General features: G+C 44.0%; 1 protein-coding gene across 2 annotated transcripts in view; it reads left to right on the top strand.

Annotated features, from left to right (window-relative positions):
• The window catches only part of adgrl1a (adhesion G protein-coupled receptor L1a), a 198957-nt gene extending 183589 nt beyond the window's left edge, over window positions 1-15368 (top strand). For both annotated transcript variants that reach the window (XM_078161406.1, XM_033644876.2), the window contains exons 20-25: window positions 11-179; window positions 371-526; window positions 1705-1801; window positions 5917-6039; window positions 8708-8725; window positions 8869-15368. In XM_078161406.1, the coding sequence (XP_078017532.1) occupies window positions 11-179; window positions 371-526; window positions 1705-1801; window positions 5917-6039; window positions 8708-8725; window positions 8869-9785 (1480 nt within the window). In that variant the 3' untranslated portion in view covers window positions 9786-15368. The remainder of the gene's footprint in view (window positions 1-10; window positions 180-370; window positions 527-1704; window positions 1802-5916; window positions 6040-8707; window positions 8726-8868) is intronic.

The following is a 15368-nucleotide window of genomic DNA, read 5'->3' as shown; positions in this document are numbered from 1 at the left end:
CATCCATCAGGTCATGGGCTCTGGGGGCCATCGCTCTGCTGTTCCTGCTAGGGATGACGTGGGCCTTTGGCCTCCTCTTCATCAATGAGAACACAGTCATCATGGCCTACCTCTTCACCACCTTCAATGCCTTCCAGGGCATGTTCATCTTCATCTTCCACTGTGCCCTGCAGAAGAAGGTAACGACACAAGTCTTTGAAGACTGATTAATATTTAGCATACAAGTTCAGAGTGATTGCATTTTGCTGTTTGACGCGTGTTAAAAGTCTCCACTGCTCCGCATTGGGTCCAGGCTATTGAAACTAAGTGTTTGTGTTTATGAGTGGCTTTAAAATCCGCCCGCTGTGCCCGTGGTATTATTTCTTTACAGGTCCATAAGGAGTACAGTAAGTGTCTGCGTCACTCCTACTGCTGCAGCCGTACCTCCACCACCAGCTCCCACGGCTCCCTGAAAAACTCCGGCCTGCGTGCCAACAACCGCTACTACAGTGGCAGCCAAGCTCGCCACGCAGCGGCCCACAGACAGGTGCGGGCAGGACATACCCACGCACATAAATGATGGCACACACACAGCACTACGCACACGCAGGCACAGTTTTCGTTCATTTTTAGGCATCAACCAGAGTAGTGTTGAAAAAATTGATAAAATTGAGGGGTTTTTTTTCCAAACAAATGAAAAGTAAATCTTCCTGTGCAGTGAGATGATTTCAGTGGAATGAGACGAAAAATCTATTTTCTTGAATCAAATGACTGTCTTGATACGATCTGACTTTTTTTTTATAAACACTGTCAGAAAGAGTGTCAAAACAAAATAAGAAAGGGACATTTCCTCACCCTGCCGGTATATTTCTCCCTTGTTTAAAAGGTCTGTTATGTAAGATTCTAGAGCACGAAATGAGTGCACCTGTGGGGGTTTGATCGCTGATCAATACCAATGACTCACCGATTACTTTGCGAAGCACTTGAATTTACTTACTTACTTTCCAGCCCACAGTCAGCTTGCTCCCATTTGCCAGTGACAAAACGATGTGCAGCAAGTGAAACACCACTGTTACAGTTTAATTTGTTCTCAGTGACAAAGCTGTGTTAAAGTATGTTACATCATGATATATGACGTTTTCATTAGATGTTTCTGTTCCAAAAATCTACTCTAATCAGCCGGTGTGCTCACCTCTGTTGTGTAAATTTTACTTTTATGTTTCCCTCCATTACTGGCAGCCCTGTGCATGCGAGAGTAGATGACTCATTAATAAAGATATCCTTTGAAGTCCATGCACTATATATAGACACAGGCACCATAAGAGACATCCGGAAAATACTGTGCATGCTGGCTTATGCGCTACGGCACAGACACATACTGTACACACACGTTGACAGTTTGTCTTCACAATCAACAAACAAGCCTTTCCCACAATGCAATAAGACGCTTCTAAATAACAATTGTATCAGCAACTGCAATCATGTCTTACACATCTCGAGTTTATTAGCCCCCCTCGTGATAACATGACATAGCTGTGTGCCTCTTTACCCAACGCCTCGGTCTCTTTGTCTGCCATGTTTGCCTATTGTTCTTTGCGGATTAGAGCGAGCCCAACAGTTTTGATTACAGCAGCCCCGCTGAGTTACAAAGTCTACCCGTCGCGTTTCTATATTTAACTTGTTGTCTGTTTGCTGCCACTCACTGAGCTCTGCTCCTTCTTCCAGAGTCGGATCCGCAGGATGTGGAACGACACGGTTCGAAAGCAGACGGAATCTTCTTTCATGGCGGGAGATATCAATAGCACCCCGACACTCAACCGCGGTGAGGCCTATCACTATCACTGCTCTGCTTCCCCTTCGTTGAGTTATGCACACTCAAATGCACACAAACACACGGACTCTTGCACACTCATGTAGACTTACACATCTGACCAAGAAGAAATAGATCATGGGAGTAGAGTGGACAGAGAGTATACAACATGTATGTGCTCATGCCTGGTGTGTTAAGTATGATTCAGGTTGGTGGGCTGGACAGCAAATAGCAGTTAGCAGCAGTAATAGCTTAAATTGGATAACACATGGTTGAAAGGTGGTTGATGGGGTTCAGTTTGTAGTGCAGTAGCAGCTGGTGGTCAGTGAAAGCACTTACATGGAGCTCAGACTTTCTTTTATGTGAATATGTGTGTCTTGGTGAACCTACGCAATGAAATCCTGTTACTGTAATTAAGCAGATTTAACTGCCGGACAAAAGTAGGATGTAAAATGAGGGGCAGGGGTGCATGCATTTGAATGCACTTTACATCTGTTTCTGCACTGTGTGTGTATGTTTATGTGGCAGCCTTTATGTCAAAGACCAATTTCCCTCGGGACGAATGACGTAATCTTGACTCTTGAATTTTGAATCTTGAAAATTGAGTCATATCTGGTTTTAAACTTTTGAATACCGGTTCTATTTTGTAACAAAATTTCCTGGTTCAGTCTTGTTCTGTTCGATGGACACAAGGGTGTAGAAATTGCAGTAGCTACAAAATCCAACCAGAATCCAAGGCAGTGAATGTAGTTACTGCAGTCTGCTTTGGGTTCCTGGAGATCTGGGATTCTATCAGGCCAAGGAAAACCGCAGTAAGCATAATGCGGCGAATGGTGAACCTGAGAATGAGGATGATGCCGCAACGTAATACTCAATAGCATGACAGTGACTGTAGCAAGATCACTGGTGAAGATGATGATGATGTCAAGTTATATTAATTTAGCTGATTACAAAAAAAAAATAAAACTTAAGGGGTGCTTAAAATTTCCTCTGTTATTACTTTTAAAACAAAGATCTATATCGCTGGTTCTCAAATGGTGTGCCATGATGCACATCCAGGTGTGCTGTGGGAGTTTGTCATAACCACACATTATTATTGCAATATTCAACTGGGCCTATACAAAAAGTTATGAATAATTTTTTAAATTGACTGTATCAGTATGCTCTAATAACAAGGCAAACTCCACCCCCAAAAAAATGTAATTTAATTTAATTTAATTGAAAAAAAAACAAAAACTAAGATGTAGTTTTAAAACATTTAAAATGAGTAGTGTTGGTTGTCAATAGTTATTTGATATTAGTAAATAAAAACAAACATTTATGTCATAAGACATAAATACATTATAATGATATAAATACAGGTGTGCCTTGGGCACAAAAAGTTTGAGAACCACTGATCCATATGTTAAACAAACATAAACTGAATCTAGTAAACAATGAAAACAGTTTTCCTCATGCTGAGAAAGAAAACAAACTAAAATGGTGCACTTGAATTTTGCATTACCTTCATATATAGCTGTTAATACAAAGGCAGAGTGCACTAACTACAGTTATAATGCATTTTTGGGCTCATTGGTCAAACTATTGATCATGGATTTATAAATCCATATTTAATAAATAAATTACTACTTTTTTTAACTCTAACACATTTAGCAAGACAGTCAAAAAACTCTGAAGCCATTTTCCTCACTTTCAGTGTTAGTGTAATTACTGCTGTTAGCCTTTGTAGGGCAGTTTAAGTGTATTTCTAATTTTTGAGTAGTCAATAATACTAATTTAACTTAAAGAAAAAAAAGGTAGTGTAACAGCTTCACCGCATCATGGATCACATCTATCACAGAGTATAATTCTTTTCCCACTTTTAACAACCACCAGAAAGGGTTTGCAGCCATTTGCAGTGAAATAGTTCATCATCGAGGACAAGTCATCTGTCTTTGCTTTATTTGTTCATTCTGTTCTGTGATTTCCAAGTTTTTCAGTTAAATTAAAAAAAGTAATTCCAACCAGGATCGAGACAAATAATCAATATCACAATATATTGTGTTGTTACCCAAGCAGGCATATTTTCTGTTTCTCCTGCTCATACAGGGTTGAGTCCTGCTTCGTTAAAATGTGTTTTTTTTTTTAATTGTCTTTACATAAGTTACACAGAAGTGTTGATGTGTGAATGTATCATTAGAATTATGTGCTGTGAAACCATCATTATAGGAAAAAAGATATTGTAATAGCTGTGAGTTATCCTGAGATTGCCAGCCTTAGCTTGAACTCTGCCCTCTCAGCCTTTTTATAGTCGCATGGGATCGATTGCATCCGTGTCTTCTTTGCCTGAATGCAGTGACGCATGCAGTCCCCTCTGAACTCCACGCAGCACATGAATAGCGCTCGAGCAATTATTTAAGGAGTGGGGAGAAAAAGTGTAAGAAGTCACTGATTGTCTCGGCCTCTGCAACTGGTGGCGTCACCGCTGTAGCCATCAGTAAAACGGAGACGATGAAGGTTGGCGCAGGTTCCGGATTTGGGGGGCTGGGGGAGTGGGTGGGGGTGTTGATGATGACAACAGAGGCAGTTGCTAAATCAGCCGTCACTCTTTATGCTAATTTCATCCATTTTGTTTTTAATGAACTGATTAGCGTGTGAGCGAACAGGGGGTAATTATTCTAATTGAGGAGAGTGACAGGAGCAAGGCGGGGGGCTAGGAAGAGGGTGCTACGAGTAAGCTGGATGGATGAGAGGTGTATATGTATGTATGTGTGTGTGCATGTGTGAGTGTGTGTGTGTGTGTATGTGTGTGGTCGGGCGGGTCGGTTTCCGGGGCTTTTCGTCACGACAGAGCAATCACCAGGCCTGTTGGAGACACACAATGTGGATCATTCCATGTTGTGCTGTCAAACACAAACAACTGTGCTGTGAAGCCTTTATTTTCTGTGCTTCTGAGAAAAGTTTGTCAGTTGGCAGAAAGTGAAAGACGACGGGGAGCGCAGGAGGGAAGGAGGGGGAGAGGAGAGGGAGAGGAGAGGCACTATCATGGAGGAGTAGTTAAAGAGGCCAAATTCAGAGAAGAGACGCTGCGTTGTTATCACTCGCATCTCAAATCTCTTTGATTTCTCCACTTCACTTCTTTATGAACCACAATCTCTTCCTGACAATAGTAATGTGTCCAGAAGACGCACACATACACACACACTCCCTTGCCCTACTTTCTCTCCCCACTTAAAGCTAGTTCCTTTAATTTCCTACAGGATATTCCTATGAGGTACACACAGACAGCTAATCCTAACTAATTTGGTGTTGTTTGTAAAATTCTGGCACGAGGAACTGAGAAAATGTGGTTGAGTCAAGACACGGCAGAACGAGCCAGAGAATTGAGGGGTTTGTGCGGCATGCCAGAAAGATGGACAGGGGGAAGTGTAAGAGGAGGGAAAAATGACAAATAAATAGCTGTGTGTGAGTGCATATTTTTATATATATATTTTTTTAGAATTCCCCACTCCCTTGCTGTGTGATGAACGGTAGGCGTGAGACCTGAAGGTTGCACTTTGCCTTGGACTACTCTCCGTCATGCTGTCCTATTTTTAATTTCATGGCATTTCTGTTTGAGTTGCCTCAGGCTGGAGCCATACATGGGCATTATACAACATTCTGTGTGCCATTTCTTTGAATTATATTTGTCTCGTAGTGGCATTCACATTGCACTGGGAAATTAACTGTGTTTCAATGGCTGCACCCCTAGACTACATAATGGCATGCATTACTGTTCTACCCCATCTGACTACAGTGTCAGGAGCCAAAACAGAGAAAAAAATAATGGCAATGCTCCAAACAGTACCTTTCCCCTGCAATTGTATTTTTACTCAAAGGTTACAATCAGCAGTCATAAACACTGAGGAGAACACTGTGAAATGCATTACTCCATAAAGGACCGGCATAACAAAAATAACCCCATCTGAATAAACAGTAAATATTTTTACGATTCCAGATGTTATTACTGAGTCTGGAAACGTGAATTTCAGAGCGTTACACCTATTGTGTGCAGTGTTTCTGCTTGTGATTGCTTTGCATACATTTGAGGCAAAGATAAGGACCCATTTATGATTCTCTTTGCTTTTTAAAATGTTTGTGTCTTACAGCGACCATGGGCAACCACCTTCTGACGAACCCAGTGTTACAGACTCGCACTGGCACCTCTCCCTACAACACTCTGCTAGCTGAGAGCTTCACCCCACCCTCACCTGGCGTCTTCAACTCTACCGGTGAGCTCCTCATTAACACCCGAGTCTGTGTGCAGTCTTGTTAGCATGTTTGTCTGTGTATGCAGAATGGCGCTCAGCTTAAAGGGATACTTTGCCATTTTTAAACCAGTTTTGTATCATCACAATGTGGGTAGTATGTGTAAATGTACTAAACTTTCATCTAGCTTGCCAGTGATTCGACGTCCCTGCTCATGCGTATCATCTGGCAAATTTCGCTGGCTCTTGTGCTGTTGCTCAAACTACAGATTGTTCTTCTGTTTTTTTCATATGCCTGCTACCACGGACACAAAGAATAAAGAAGCAGAGAATTCAGATTGAATGATAAAAGTAGGCAGTGCTGATCAAATATAAAAAAAGACTGTATCTGTATTGCCTATTTCTCACCTAAAATGTTTTCAGAAACATATTTAAGTGCACTGTTTAGCTGTAATACAAGAGTTTGTGAACAGGAACTGTTTCCTGGAGGCTGAAAAAACTCAGATCAGACAGTAAAAGTAGGCAGTGCTGAACAAATATAAACCAAGATTCCATCACTGCGTTGCCTATCCCTTGCCTAAAATGTTTTCAAAAACCTTTTTTAGGTAACTGTTTAACTGTAATATGAGATTGTGATTGTACTAGCTGGCCGCCATACTGTTTTCAGATGAGCCAGCTAAAACCAACTGTCTTTACATCGCCCACCAGCAGGAGTGTAATGTTCCAAAGTGGCCAAGCTAAAACTTCCAGGTCTGAAAAATGAGGCCAACATGAAGTGCCAAAAAGTGCAGTTCCTCAAACTTGAGGCTGGCTCCGGAAGTCGATCCACATAGACCCCATGTGAAAATGCCCAACTTTACAGCGGAAATAAACACGTTTACAGCCTGGTACGGAAAATGGTTGTGGTCTCTATAGCTAAATTCCTCCTTTGTGACAGCTGTGCTGGGGGTGAATTTTACATAACTCATCCGTTTACATTTATTAAAGCTTAAAGTTACTCATTATAGACGTGGCAGCTTTGAGTGACAGGCCATCTATGAGGTATAGCTCCAAAAATCCAATCCAAAATGCCAAACTCGAGCCTTTGAAACAGTCCACAAACCAATGAGTGATGTCACAGTAACAACATCCATTATTTAAACAGTTTATGAGTGTGCAGTGCATTCTGGTAGTTGTAGGCTTTCTGCCTCTTGAGTAAAAGCAAATGCCACAGCCCTTTTTTCTGTTTTCTCTCGTCATATAGTACCAATTTCAAAAGGATTTGCGTCTCTCCACTGCACAGACAGCCCACTTTTATGAGAACACCATATTTCCAGCTGTGAAATGCTTCTTTAATGTCCTTAGTCCCTTACCCTGTCAGAAATATGACAAGATATACACAGACTCACTACTGTATTTGGGTGCTTGCACATGTGTGTGCATGCATGTGCGAGACTGTTTGTGTGTTGTTTTTTCAGACTTTGTAGCTGTCAGACGGATTCACTAGGCTGAGCAGAACAGAGCCAAACAGTGCCTACAGCCTAACCAGCCATCTGGTCAGATCTTGAATCTTCATGAGAACAGCCACAAATTGATTCGAAGTTTAGCTACAGCTGTGACTGCCAGAAATCTTGAGGACAGTTTTCCTGTTCCCAGGCAGAAAAAGTAGTCGGCTCAAATCATCACGGTGGCAGGAAAGGATCAGACAGCTCAGTGGCCAGGGACAGTCCATCTGGGTGTAGGTCGGTCAGGTGTGAGTGTCGCTGTGTGTGTGAGTGTGTGTGCTTCTATCTCAGAGTCTCTTTAAACAGCCCGATGGCTGTTTTATCACATTGCTGCGTTTCCACACCCCTCCTCACATGCATATAACTGCTGAATTAGACATGTTCTGGTATTTGCTCCACTACAGCACCGACATTCACTCGGTAAGGGAGAACTATGACTGCGTGCGGCTGGTTGCTGCCTGAGTGTGCACCCGCAGAGTATCAAGCCTAGTGTCTGAGGACTGAAATTTAAGGCGGCGTTTCTGTTAAATATTTTAAAGCCTCTCCGCACAATACGTCAAGCCTGATGGCCACAGGCCTGGCAGCTGAGACATTTTTAGAAGAGAGTGGGAGAGGAAGTAGGGAGAGCACTTCATTAGAATGTCTAATTACCCACACCACCACCGAAGAACGTTGATTAAAGTCATAGTATGCATTAAATTTAAAAAATGAACACGCTTCTCGCTTTTTGGGTGCCGTTTGCTTTGCTGTGTGATGGTAATTTGGGAGAAAAAGCACAACACCTTTGGTGTGCTGAAGGAATAAACATTACTGCTACTGTACAAGGTTTTGTATGAATTATGTATGTATCCAGGTATCACTGACAGTAGTAAATAAATATACAGAGTATTTTCTGTGGCTTAGATGTAAATGTTGGAGGGATATGGTGTCAAACAAACAGAAAAAAAGTCTGCATAAATCTGAGATAATGTGACCGTGTATGTGTTTGTGTGTGTGGTAAGAGTTGGAGGGTTTGATGTGAGAGTGAGAGACACAGAGAAAAAAGAAACGGCACAGATGGACAAGGATGTTTTTTATTCTGTCAATGGTTCCCTTTTGAAATGTCTTAAAAACAAATACATCAAGTTAATGTTACACTATTAAAAAACTCTCTCTGACTTGTGCCTTTCATTTTATTCACTCCACATGACTTTCTCTGGGACGCACAGGAACCTTCCGTGACCCAAGTAAGTGTAATCCACCTCAATGCTCATCATTTTACCATCTGATATTTCTTCTTCTTCTCTTACTTACACTTGAGTCTGACTATATGATAATAATGCCAAACCCCTCTGTCTCCTGTCTCTCTTCTATTTGTGTTTGGGTCCAGAGAGTACGTTATCCAAGGCCCGCGACCCCTGTGGGATGGAAACCCTGCCCTTGAATGGTAACTTCAACAACAGCTACTCCCTGCGCAGTGGCCCAGGGGGTGTGGGCGGGGGCAGCTGTGACTTCCTTGGTGGTGGTAGCGGAGACAGTCCCCCGCCCCTCATCAATCCCCGCAGCTCAGATGCACTGGGAGGCGGAGGCATCCGACGAAACCTCTCTGATGCCGCGGCCTTCGAGAAAATGATCATCTCTGAGCTTGTGCACAACAACCTGAGAGGTGGTGTTGGAGGAGGAAGCGGAGGCGGTGATGCAGGGGACAGGGTGTGTGGCAGCCTGGCCAGGGGTCGTCCTCATGGTGGAGTTGGTCGGGGGACAACGGGGGCCGGGCCAGAGCCGTCTATGAGCATGGATGAAGACGAGGACTTTCTGAGAGAGGGGCGGCAGCGCACCCCGCAAGATGTGGAGCTGCTTTATAAAGCTCTGGAGGAGCCCCTGCTGTTGCAGCGAGCCCAGTCGGTCCTCTACCAAAGCGACCCAGAGGAGTCAGAGAGCTACACGGCCGACCTCACCGAGAGCCTGGGCCACAGCGGCCACAGCGGCCAGAGTGCTGGTGGGCAGGCAAGCAACAGAGCGCCAGACTCCCCTGCCCGTGACTCCCTGTACACCAGCATCACCAACCTGCGAGACTCACCCTACCCCGACAGCAGTCCTGAACCTCTGGAGGTGGTCCCCCGTTCAGCTCAGCCCCCTGAGGAGCTGTACTACAGCTCTGGGAGGCCCGCCCTGGGCTCTCGTGGGGCCCCCATGCAGACCTTCTACCAGGCCCCACCCCGGAGACCGAGTGGGGAGGGACACCAGGCCCAGGAGCCTGCCCACAATGAGGGAGACGGACAAATGCAGCTGGTCACCAGCCTGTGACTGGAGTCTGAAGGAGGAAGTTGGGGACTAACATGATGGCCAAAGCCACCTCCTAGCCCGCCTCGTTCTCGCGTCTCTCCACTTTCTGCTTGTTTGGTTGCCTTTCTTTCTCTTGACTTTTATTTAACTAACAGATGAGCAAACAGAGTGACCTTCAGGGGGAGTCGTGGCTGACTCTGCAGAATCAGCCTCTATCTTGAACCCTCCCCGATCTTACGGAGATGAGGGATGGGTGTTTCTCTGCAGAATGTGCGTTGGCTCTCTCCAACCCCAGTCCTCCCCCAGTTCCTATGGTACCCTAAGGCCAAGTCCAGCACTCTGAATGTACCGATCCACCCCCTTTACCTTCAGATATTTAAAAACTTTAAAACTTTGTTAAAGTTTTTTATGTAATTTCTCTTCAGACCTGCCTCCGGAGATGGGAATATCATTTTATATTTTATCTCATTTCCCTTTCGTACCATCCATAGGTGGTTTTTTTGAGTCATCATTTGATAGGAGTAGTTAGCTGTGGAGACAGGGAATATAGTACACTATTATAACCTAAAAAATGTCTCACAGAAAGCTCTTCACTGTTGCCAAAAATATCTTTTATTGAGCCAGGACAGAAACTAGAACATTCACAAGGCAAACACACATACACACACACACACACACACACACACACACACACACACACATATGCTCACTCATCCAGAAGTGCTCATTACTGAACATCAAAAGTGAAAACAGTACTCCATCTAAGTAAAAGGGAACAAGAGCTTTTGTTCCAAGCAGGCTGTGGGAGCTGATTCAGAGTAGTTGCCTTCATTTTCTCTTGCTGTGAATCGACGACTATGTACAGAAGTGGAGTAGAGGCAGAGACAGAAACTGAGGAGGCGCTGCACCACCCCTCCAGAGCAGGAGAAAACCTGCATCCATGAGACTGGCCAATCCTCTCCACTGTTCTCTCTGGTTGTTTGCTTTAGGCATTTGAAAAGTTAAATGACTGCCTTGCTATTGTTTTGAAGAGAGTATTCAATTTGTTGACTTTGGGTCTGCATCCTCTGGGGGCTGCAAGAGCGGACTGGTGTCACCCCCCCCCCCCCCCCCCTCCCCCCCCTTCCCCTGTACTTTGCTGTTAGAGCCTAGCCAGTTGAAGTGGACTTGTTTCCTGTGTGCGGTTGTGACAAGCAAAGACTGTAAACGTCGCAAGCGCACTGGTCGACCAATTGGTATAACCGTGTACATAGGAACCACACATGAATCTACTTTATTCCTACTATGTAAATAGAGACACCAGATGATCAAAAGCAACAAAAAGTAAACAAATACTATGAAAAATGACTTCTTGTACTGCAACGAACCAACGAAAGAAAAAAATAAAATGTTTTGGAGTTTGTGAACTGAATGAAAAACTCTTATCTCTCTCCCCCGTTGCTCGAACTCTTGCTCTCCTGCTCCTCTGTGCCATTCGGTGAGAAATCCGACGTGATCCAATGCAGAGATGAAGGCAGAGAGAGGGAGGGACAGATTATAATGTGTAGTAGATTTTATTTATACAAATGAAAAACGGAACAAAAAAAAAAAAAATCCTGGCACAATTTTTATGTAATATAATCCGTTACATGTTGTTAATGTGTGACCTTTGACATTCCCCGGAGGTGGAATTGCCAAAGGCAGCCGGGGGGCAGGAGGTGCGAGGCGAGCGAGATAGATGTCGTCAAATGTCATACTGTGCCTCACAGGCACGATAAAGCATTGTGGGTGAGCGACAGCATCCATACAGTGATTTGGTTTGTTCTTGTATTATTTGGAAGATATAACCAGATTACATACTTTTAACGACATGGGTTTTAGCATGTATGATAATGACTTTTGTTTTTGCTATCAGAGAATATTGCATTTTGCTGTTTCTTAAAGACAGTCTCAGCATTACTCCAGAGCCTAATGTGACAATTCATTCATTTCCTGTGTGCATGTGTTTGTGTGCATGTAAGTATGAGCGGCTGGTTGTGTGTGGTCAGTGTCCAGTGTGTGTGTGAGTGTGTGTGAGAGCGTGCACTGGACTTTTGTATGTGTACACACATCTGAAAGGCTATTTTTTTTGTGACATGACTTGAACGCACATCAGACAAGGGGGGATACTCATCTCAGAGAGCTGCCATTACTTCTCCGCCTCAAATGGAAGTTGCTCTTGCCGTGGCGTTCAGGTACAAGGAGGACAGGAGAAATCAGACCGCCTCGGGAGACGTGAGATAACCATATACCATGAAAATGACAAGCAGGGTTGACTGATTGGGAGGAACATGTTTCCAATATGCCACCTTATGCAAGCGATACATTTGAGAAATTAGCTGTCAAGAGAGAGCCGCTCATGAAGCTCCTTTCATCCAGCTGAAATCTGTCTGACCTTTAAAAAACTGGGAGTTTGCCTTCTCCTACGCTGTATTTATAGGTATTTGTTATGGTTTATTTATCAGTTTTTATGTATTTTTGGGGGGGAATATTTATTCACATTGATTTATTCATGGCATTGTTTTTTTTTCTCTTTCACTGTCTCCCTCGTAAACCTGCGCCAAGCAAAAGAGTGTGATGTGTGGATGGAACGTGAGCAGAAAATAGATGCATCTACTGCAGTGTGACATTTGGCGAGGGCCTGACTGTCCCACTTCTAAGAGAACCCAAAGGACAGCTTTTAGCTGTGGCTCCCGGGGCTGAAAGAGAGAGAGGGGTTAAAGACAGATAAGGGAGAGGGATTACAAGGATTTGCCACCATTTATTCTTGTTATTCAAATCACTTGTGAAAAGTAACATTGTACGGGCCACGGAGCGCGATGAGGCTCAGAAAGAAGGCCCTAGTATCATCACTTGAGCCATAGAGGGAACATGTGCAATACTGCTGTGATGGTACATGACTCTGATTTGCAGCTGAACCTGGGAGCTGTCTCTGTTTACAAATGAAAAGACAATATGCACATGTATTCTGCTCTGCTGTGGCGCTGGACAATGTGGAGCGCGGATGTCACGGCTCGGTGGTGGGGCACCATGTAGGCGGGCAGCGTGCGCTGGTCAGCTGAGGACAACTGAATGTATTTTAACAAGAAGATAAAACAATTCACTCCAGGGCGGAAGTGTTAATGGGAAACACAAGATGGCCATCATCATCTTTATCCCCATCATTCTCATCACCATCATCATTAACTCCATCCCTCCCTCATTGTATTTGACATAATGTGCTGATGCTGATCTCTACAGCTCAGCTGGGACCCGCCCCAGGGAGAGACGCTGTTTAGACAGGCACTCCCCATGAGAGGAGGAATGTGCGTCACCTTGGGCCTGCTTCTCTTTTTTTTTCCAGCACCTCCCACCTCCTTTTCTTTTCCTCCCCCCACCATCTCATCCACATTTTTAATATCAATCTCAATGGACTCCATTAGTGCAGCGCTTCTTCGAGAGTGTTAATTTGTTTTGTCAAAAGCTTTGTTTATCCCAGATTAATATCTCAATAAACAGAGGAGTGCTGTACTGTGGTAAATGATAGTGATTATACAGTAGAAGGTCCGCGGCCCATGCTGTTGGACGGAGGCTCGCGCAACGGGAGTTTCTCCGCCATTCAAATCCCACCAAACCTGTGATTACAATAATAACACAGTGGGTACTAATTTACTGCAGTGAACTCGCCCTCACTCTCTTTTCTACTTTTTTTTTCCAGTCTCTGTTGGCGAATGCTTGACGAAACTCCTGCCATACACTGGTGGAGAACCTGACATGCATGTGCTCCAGTGGTTAGGTGGGAAGTTGTTTAAAAAGGTGGGACGCCCAACCTTTGACACAGCACTGTCTCACCCCTGCAGCTTAGTGTCAGTGGAGAGTGAGCTGTGGCATTGTTCAGTCTATCATTAGACAGTGGAGGTCCCAGCAGGCCTACAGTCCGTTTACTTGCAGTTGACCCTTTCACACACAGAGACCTTTTTTCTTTTTTTTTTTTTTTTTAAACTAGTGGATTTGTGTGGCCTCATATCACACCAGGGTGGTCGCTTGGGAGGATGGGGGTTCTGGTGTGTGAGTTCAACAGCAGCGAAGGAGCAGGGGGTCGTTATGTCTGCAAAGACTGGCCCAAGAGGGGACAGAGCGGGGACAACATCAGCAGAGATGTCACAGATGTCACAAATTCATAGCCATAGGCAGTTCTACCGAGAGCGAGGGTGGCTGGCTGGTGAGGGGGGTTTGCAGTGAGGCTGTGCAAGACTAGATCTGGAGATAAGGAGATGGATGTGCTGCTTTGTTTCAGAGGGCTTTCTGTTGGTGGTTTGCAGTCCAGAGGTTATCACGTTATGGTTAGAATTGATCAAGCCGGCATGTCAGATCTCAAGTGTATTCATTGAATAAAAAAAAAAAAATCTGAACGAAATATCGTCGTTTGTTCTAATGGATGCTTCCTTAAAAACAAATGTGAATCCACTGCCGCATCAGCCGATTAAAGCGAGATTTTTAGAGTGCTAACAAATGCGACAGGATTTTCCTATACTGGTTTTTAAAAGTCAAATGTAAACAAAGTAGTACTATTTTGTTATTGGTCTCTTGTTACGTGTCCACATGACTACTGAATACAGTACCTATAGAGTAGTTTTAAGAATATATATAGGAGTATGGCATAAACCCAGTGATGAGGATTGTGCTGTTTCTCTTTCGTGCTGAATCTGTGTCCGTGGAGCTGTGCCAGCAATTCAGGCCATCTTTGATGCACAGGGTGGGACCAACATCAGAGGGGCTTTTGTGTAGGATGGGCCTCTCCAAATGTTAAGCCTGTGAGGCACATTCTACATAGAGACCCCGAGGTCCAAAACAAACATATCTTTTGACACATATATGAAACACACATCTTCAGTCAGGTTAGTTTTATACACTGAAGTGGAGAAACATCTACACACATACAGCAGGAGCAGGCTGAATCTGTTGGCATGATTTTACTTTTTCTGTTTCTTCCTTTTCCTCCACTGGGTGCATTGTCTCTGAGAAAGGGGAGGAGCTGAACTGTGCCTGCATGTGCCTGTCTATGGCTGTAGTAGGACGGGCCAGGAAATGCTGCCCAAGACGATCTGTGTCCATCATCAGAGGTAGAATAGCTGGCTATAGCAGGTGTGAATGGGATATCAGCTAAGGGCTGTGTGAATCAGCTCAGTACAGTAGAACCTGGTCAGTATTGGACACCCCTGAAATGCTTCATTTAGGGGACTACATTATTGGGTGCTGGTGATTTTACATAACAGGCTGTAGGCATTGGTAGAAACGAGTACTGACATTGTGCCATGTGGGGTTCTGCATATCACATCATTTCCAGAGCTTTCTGTGATTTTCTATGAAATAAATAATTTATCATGTACCACTGAGACATTTGTAAAGCGGGGTAAATATAACCCCTCTGATTCTGTTTCTTTTTTTTTTTCTTTGAAGATTGTTATTTTTGTTTTTATTTTCTCACAGTCATTGCTTTGACAGCTGTCTGGGCCAAAGGGGATGATTTTCTGTGAGTGTTTGCGTCATTGCAGGTCAGAGCGACCTTGTATCAGCACATATTAATAAAAAACTATTGAAAATATA

Source organism: Epinephelus lanceolatus, chromosome 18 (assembly GCF_041903045.1).
Source record: "Epinephelus lanceolatus isolate andai-2023 chromosome 18, ASM4190304v1, whole genome shotgun sequence".
NCBI classification, from domain to species: domain Eukaryota; kingdom Metazoa; phylum Chordata; class Actinopteri; order Perciformes; family Serranidae; genus Epinephelus; species Epinephelus lanceolatus.
The sequence above is the reverse complement of the archived record's forward strand: the minus strand, read 5'-3'. Positions and strand labels throughout refer to the sequence as shown.